Source organism: Guillardia theta (genome assembly GCF_000315625.1).
Source record: "Guillardia theta CCMP2712 unplaced genomic scaffold GUITHscaffold_202, whole genome shotgun sequence".
Classification (NCBI taxonomy): Eukaryota; class Cryptophyceae; order Pyrenomonadales; family Geminigeraceae; genus Guillardia; species Guillardia theta.
The window spans coordinates 51,143-57,643 of NW_005434474.1; the positions used below are offsets into that span (position 1 = coordinate 51,143).

The 6,501-nt window shown below is 51.4% G+C and overlaps 2 protein-coding genes across 2 annotated transcripts in view; one reads left to right on the forward strand and one right to left on the reverse strand.

Annotated features, from left to right (window-relative positions):
* GUITHDRAFT_120882 (hypothetical protein) lies at positions 1–747 on the reverse strand (the record flags this gene model as incomplete). Its single annotated transcript, XM_005819854.1, has 5 exons — positions 1–33; positions 81–157; positions 319–373; positions 560–630; positions 678–747. The coding sequence occupies 5 exons, from the start codon at positions 745–747 to the stop codon at positions 1–3; spliced, it is 306 nt and encodes a 101-aa protein (XP_005819911.1).
* Positions 748–3,207: 2,460 nt separating this feature from the next.
* GUITHDRAFT_90894 (hypothetical protein) overlaps positions 3,208–6,501 on the forward strand; it is a gene marked incomplete at its 3' end in the record, with an annotated part of 5,828 nt that continues 2,534 nt past the window's right edge. Inside the window, exons 1-18 of the mRNA XM_005819855.1 lie at positions 3,208–3,226; positions 3,277–3,354; positions 3,403–3,461; positions 3,514–3,590; positions 3,647–3,717; positions 3,771–3,843; positions 3,892–3,960; positions 4,016–4,080; positions 4,134–4,197; positions 4,476–4,530; positions 4,588–4,633; positions 4,803–4,873; positions 4,927–4,997; positions 5,112–5,186; positions 5,346–5,414; positions 5,673–5,713; positions 5,940–6,048; positions 6,105–6,209. Coding sequence (XP_005819912.1) covers positions 3,305–3,354; positions 3,403–3,461; positions 3,514–3,590; positions 3,647–3,717; positions 3,771–3,843; positions 3,892–3,960; positions 4,016–4,080; positions 4,134–4,197; positions 4,476–4,530; positions 4,588–4,633; positions 4,803–4,873; positions 4,927–4,997; positions 5,112–5,186; positions 5,346–5,414; positions 5,673–5,713; positions 5,940–6,048; positions 6,105–6,209 — 1,170 coding nt within the window. The 5' untranslated portion in view covers positions 3,208–3,226; positions 3,277–3,304. The remainder of the gene's footprint in view (positions 3,227–3,276; positions 3,355–3,402; positions 3,462–3,513; positions 3,591–3,646; positions 3,718–3,770; positions 3,844–3,891; positions 3,961–4,015; positions 4,081–4,133; positions 4,198–4,475; positions 4,531–4,587; positions 4,634–4,802; positions 4,874–4,926; positions 4,998–5,111; positions 5,187–5,345; positions 5,415–5,672; positions 5,714–5,939; positions 6,049–6,104; positions 6,210–6,501) is intronic.

Sequence of the window (6,501 nt, forward strand, 5' to 3'; positions counted from 1 at the left end):
TCAATCGTCCCAGATCTCCGTCATGACTGATACCTGGAGCAGGAGGCGTGAGGTGGCAAAGGGAGGAGGAGAGGAGGAACCAGTGTGGCGAGGGGGATGGGCTTGGGGAAGGGAGTTGAGTGGACGATGTGCTGCTCAATCTCCTCGAAACTCAATCCTGCAGGAGAAATCAGCCGTCTCTGTTCAGGGGAGAGGGCGGAAAGAAGCATAGAAACAAAGGATATGAGCAGCAGGAGGGGCAGGGGCAGGGGAAGAGGCAAGGGCAGAGGCGCTAGGGGAGGGGAAGGAAGTGGTGAATGTGTGTGGTTGAGAATTCACCTGACGATCGCGCTGCTTGTCTCTTCATCTTCAACTTTTCCTCACGCTTGGTAGCCTGACAAGCGAAATGTGAAATCGAGAAAGAGAAGAGAAGAGAAGAGAAGAGAAGAGAAGAGAAGAGAAGAGAAGAGAAGAGAAGAGAAGGGTTTAGGGTCTAGGGTTTAAGGCCTGAAAATGAGTTGGGTAACGTGAGTAGGAAGATCAGTGAAAGTGGGGACAGAGAGGGAAGACAGTTAATCACCTCAAGCTGAAGATCGAATTCACTTGATTTCCTCAACCATTCCTTTCTTATGTCAACCCACTTCCTCTCCTCTGAAGAACATCTCCATCAGCCTTTCAAAGCAAACGCCCTCCCTTACCGTCTGTTGCGTCCATGAGGAGTTTGCTGTAATATTCCTGTTCTCGCCCTGGTAATCTACCAATCGACATTATCACTTAAGCTCCTCTCAGAGTTCTCATCTAGCATTATCGACCGAAATTATCCAAAGATGCAGTTACTCTAACCTCACCTCCACTTCAAAAATCCTCTTCCTCCTCTTCCTCCTCTTGAACCCCCAGCCTAACACAAATACACACCTCCTCTCTCTAACTGTATGAAATATCATGTTGTCCTAGTTTGTTTCTCCCTTCTATGCTCCTCTCGCCTTCCGTCTACCGCTCACAGACCCACGTGTTCGGCCTCCTACTGTTCCACAGCACATCCACCGGCCATGGTCCTGCTTCTCTATCTCATCTTCACCTCCCGCTTTCAGCTCTTTCTTGATCTTCTTCTTCCTTCCCATCCTACATCGTCTGCCCCCCTTCTCCCTCCTTCCTTCGCTTCCTCCTCCATTGCCGCACCGTTCACTGTGCTCACACCATAATTTGATTGCGGGCTCGCCTCCGAGTCGGTCAGCAGGCCTAGGCCCGGGCCGGCGCCCTGACGCCGGCGCGGGCCGACATTTATCTGAACTTTTTTAATAAGCTCCTGTGCGCAGTTAAGTAAAGGTATCAGTTAAGTTTGGGGGACAGCAGTCGGCAGCATAAGGGTTGGCTCTCACTGTCTTTTCTCTTCTCGCCATCAGAGTCACCAAGCCTCCCCTACTGTTCTCGTACTGATTTTTAACTTAACTTTGAGTAAAAGGTAACGTGAAATGTCTTTGCGGCAGCTAGCTCAAAAACAATGAAGTAAACTTTTACTCACTACAAAATTAAAATAAAGATGACATAAATTTGTTTTAAAAGGGCTACAACTTTTAACTGTGGTACAATATCAACTATAAATATAGTTATAGCGTGTTTCTTATATTATTATAAGTTCCTTCCATTCGACGCCTAAAAAGGGCATAACTTTTTAAAACCTATCTCTTCTCGACCTTTTTCCCCTGTAGACTGGGGGAGGGTAGGTGCGGGTGATATGGGGGGGTGGGGGTGAAATCGCAATTGGAGGCAGTCACTATCACGGGGTTCAGAGTAGGGGTACTAGTGACTTGAAAATCACCTTGAAAGTGTAGGGTGGGTGGTGTAGGAGTGTAGGGTTTGATTGTGGTAGTGTGGAGTTGCGCTGGAATTAGAAATTTTTAACAGTAGGGGGTGGGGTTCTAGAAAGGGTGGGGTGAAGGTGGGAAGAGAAGGGGGTCTGTGATCAACTATTGATTGTACCGGTGGTGTATAGGAGAATTCTGCTCTGATCAGGGTGGGTATATTTTAATTATTGAGCAGGTATGCCTGAAAGTGGCAGATCCTCAAGTGGGGCAGTGAGAGTTTATTCACCGACGAGGGGTGGGTAGTAATTGGTAAAACATGGGGTGGTAATATGATGGATGGGTTCAAAGGGAGCCATTCGAAAAGGGGTGGGGTAGTTGCCTAGACGACAGGATGATGAGACTTTAGGGGTCGCATGAGGTGGTGCGGGGGGTCATGATTCTCATTAGGGACTCCCAGGGGTGGGGTATTGTATAAAATCCTTTTAGAATGCAAGGGGTACAAGAGCTTGGTATGGGTACTGGGGTGGGTCCGATATGGTAAAGGTGGCACAGCGTGACATGAACACTACGGGGTACTTTTAGGACGGAGTAGGGTAGGGTACTGCGGATGGTCCTGTCTTGGGGTACTGGAGTGAGGAAACTGTGTTGCTAGGGGTAGGGGGTAGCCGTAGACCAGGGGTAGGAATACAGTGGGGGTGGGGTGGAAACCATCAGGCGAACTAAATGGGGCAGCGAGGGATCGAACATGGCGGGAGGGGAGGCAGGAGGGGCAAAGGAGGAGATAGAGGGAAAGTGACATAGGCAGGAGGAAACAAGTACTTCGATCGAGAGGATCGTAGAAGGTTCTAATCTTTGTGATGATATTCTAGAGCATTTTCTCCAGAGGATGGAATTGCTTTTTGAGAACGAAAACTTCCAGGGATCTTGATAGGGAGGGATCATACGTTGAGTGAATCAATGAAGAGGTGCGGTATATCTTCGCAATGATATCATCATGTATGATAGATGACTTGCACAATTCGCAACATAGGGGAAGTCCAAGAGAGTCATCAGGCACGTTTTGGCCCATGAATTCAACTTTCCCGGCAGCAACCTAGTATTCCAGAGTTTAATTTGTGTGCAACCTTGAAAATCAGCACCGTATGCTTGAGGGTAGAAGCATTAGGGCCCTGGCTCTGTGAACAAAGGAAGTCTATGCATAGATGATGATTTTATACGGGTGAATCAGGCAGGTCAAAGTTCCTCTGTCCAAAGATTTTCCCCTGTTCATGACATCCTTGACCTGAACCCAAGAGAAAATTCGCGATTGCTAGATGTGCATGTATGATACGGAGCACTGATGATTGTTTGGCTCAGGTGCGAAGGTTGGTTATATCAGATTTGAGAAGTTTCGAGTTGTGCCGGAAAGGGGTGATACAAGGCTGTCGCTGGGAGCTTGATCAGGTTCAACTGCAATGCGCTGATGACGACCACGGAGTGAGAGATGGTCTAGGGGCATCGGGTAGGGAGATCTCTTCACCATGGATCCTTCTACGCCCTCCCAGCTGGACCAACCGGGGATGCGGGGAAGGTGCGAGGGAGTTGTGTAAGGGGGTTTGATGGTTGACCGGGGGTCTAGCATTGGCAGTGCTCTCCTTCAGAACGTCAGGATAAATCGCTTCACTGTCGGCGATCAAGGTGCAATCCTCTCCTCCTCATGGTCCTTCCAGCTGACTGCCAGCGCGCGCAGAGTTTGAGTTGCCCGACAAGTACATCTTCGAAAGGGATCTTGGGAAGGGAGCTTATGGGTTTGTCTGCTGCTGCCGGGTGATGTTCTAGTTTACAGCAGGAGGGGGATATGCTGAACGGCGATGACGCTGCAGGTTCAAGAATCAGGAGAACAGGTCGCTGTGAAGAAAGTCAAGATTCTGGACGAAATTACAGAAGCCCGGAGGTACAACCTGATTGCTACAGCCTGCTAGGTCTGATGACAGACTTGATACACAGAGTCTTCCGAGAGATAAAGATTCTCAGGAACCTAAGTCACGTCAACGTGCTCGCAATCTCAGAAATTTTTGCCGTGAGTTCCTCTACGAGAGAGCTGACGGAATCTCTGAATCTGCCGCAGCCCATGTGTTATGAGGACTTCACTGCTGTATTCATTGTTACCGATTTTTATCCTGCGGACTTGTCTCAGGCACTGATTCCTTGTATTCCCCCTTCCATTGCTTACCGATCATGGTCCACTGCAGATCATTAGGTCACCCCAGCAACTCACTGACGTGCACGTTCAAACGTTCATGTACCAGCTGCTCAGGTGGACCAGCGGTCGGGAGGGTTCAGAGCAGAGTTGGTGACTTTTGAGGGCAGGGGATTGAAGTATATCCACAGTGCAAATGTATTGCACAGAGATCTGAAACCCAACAATATTTTGGTGACGCCGACGAATCCCCGTTTCCTTGCACATTGCCCGCTCCCTCTTCCTTGTTCCTCCCCACCTTACCCGAGTCTCCTTCCCCTCTCCAATCCTCCCTTCTCCCTTCTCCCTTCTCCCTTCTCCTTTTTTATCCCTTCTCCCTTCTCCTTTTTTATCCCTCCTCCCTTTCCTTTCTCTCTATCCCCTATACTATTTCCGTCTCCCCCTCGCTTTCCCCGTCCTCCTCCCCCTTTCTCCTCCCTTGTCCATAGGACTTTCTTGTGATTGCCCGTCAGGTCAATCGTGATTGCGATCTTGCCATCTGTGACTTTGGCCTCGCGCGCATGACGAGTGAGTGGAGCCTCGAGTGAGGCAGCAGGGGGGATGTCACTCATGGCAACTACGCAGACGAGTCGGACATGGACAAGGAAATGACTCAATACGTCGTTACAAGGTGATGGAGAGGGGGGTGATGGAGAGGAGGAGCAGGAGGGGAAGAGGAGGAGCAGGAGGTGAAGAAGAGAAGGAGGGACAGGGACAAGATAGAAGGGGGGGGGGGGGGAGGGCGGGAGAGTGGAGGAGGAGGAGGAGGAGGAGAGTTTGCGCAGCTCACGGACTTGAAGATGGTATCGCGCGCCCGAGCTGATCATGCTGGCCAAGGACTACACTTCTGCCATCGACATCTGGTCAGCAGGTTGAAATCGCTTCTCTCCTGCTCCATGGCCCCGGTGATGTTGAAGACCGCAGGATGTATCATGGCAGAGCTTCTTTCACGACGGCCTCTCTTCCCCGGGGCTGACTACGTGAAGCAGCTAGAGGTGCGAGAAGGAAGGCAGGGAGGAAGGGGGAGAGGGAGAGGGAGAGGGAGAGGGAGAGGAAGAAGAAGTTGAAGAGATGGGGGAGGAGGAGGAGGACTGAAACGTGTGATGCAGTACATCATCAACTATCTTGGGACGCCGACAAAAGAAGATTTAGAAGCAACATCAGGCAACGAGCGCGCGTCCAAGGTGATGAAGGACTGGAACAGGGCGGAGGAAGGGCAAGGGTTTGAGGGAGGGAACAGAGGTAGAGAGGGAGAAAAAGGAGAGAGAAGCGAGGAGCGAGGAGCAGAAAGAATGAGGAAGGAGAAGATTTCTAGTCGCCGTGAACTGACAGTCTGTTGTCAGTATGCTGCTTCTCTGGGCAATGGACAAAATAACGCGATCCCGCATTACTTTCAACACTGCAACCCCATGGTAAAATGCCCGAGTGAGAGGCAGGGAGCAAGTGTAGTGGGGAGGGAGGAGGTAGTGGGGAGGGAGGAGGAACGAGCAGAGGGGGAGGAGGAGAGGAAGAGCAGGGGAGGGGAGGGAGGTAGGGGAGAGGAAGGTAGGGGAGAGGAGGGAAAGGGAGTGAGGTAGGGAGGATGGGGAGAAGGGAGGGAAGGAAGAGGAGGAGGAGGATAGGCAAAGGGGAGCTGAAGAGGAGAGTGTTGCTGCTGACGAGACGGTCAGGCTGTCGACCTTCTTTGCAAGATGCTCACCTTCAATCCCAAGTGAGTTGACGTGAAGCTGAGGGGAACGAGAGATAGAGAGCGAGGAAGAGGGGAGAACAGCGGGGAGGAAGTAAAGGGATTTGTAAGGAAAGGAGGGGGGGGAGGGGAAGAAGGGAGACGAGGGCGAGGAGAGAGGGAGGGAAGGAAGAGGAGGGAGGACAAGGAGAAGGGAAGAGGGGGAAGTGAGAGGAGGGAAGAAGTCAATCTGACAGCCTGTGGTCTGCAGGAACCGCATCACGGCAGTGGATGCGCTGGAGCATCCGTACCTGAGTGAAGTCAGAGACCGCGGGAACGAGCCGGTCGCCTCCTCCCCTCTCAACGTGCAGGAGTTCGAGGTGAGGGCAGAGGTAGAGCCCTGCTGGGGTTGATGCTGGTGGGGCAGGAAGTGGAGAAGTCGGACATCTCATACGAGCAAGTGAAGAGGATGATATGGGAGGAAGTGCAAAGATTCCACGATCAGCAGCGAAGACAATCCCAGGAGGCGGCGGCAATGCAGGTGAATATGGTGAACATGGAGGAGGAGGAGGAAGGGGGGGGGGGGCGGGAGGGATAGAGTTGGAGATGATGACGATAATGAGGTTAATTATGATGATGATGAGGAGGAGGGGGGGGTTGGTGGTGATATAGACGATAGTGATCGCGATGAGGATGATGTGGTTGATATGGATGGTTTGTCCCCTGCTCTTCTGTTTATCCAGATGACTCGTCTGAAAATCATTGCAGGCTTTCAAGGTGCAGCAGATGATTGCGGGAGAAGAAACGATGTCGGTGGACTAGAACTTGTTGCT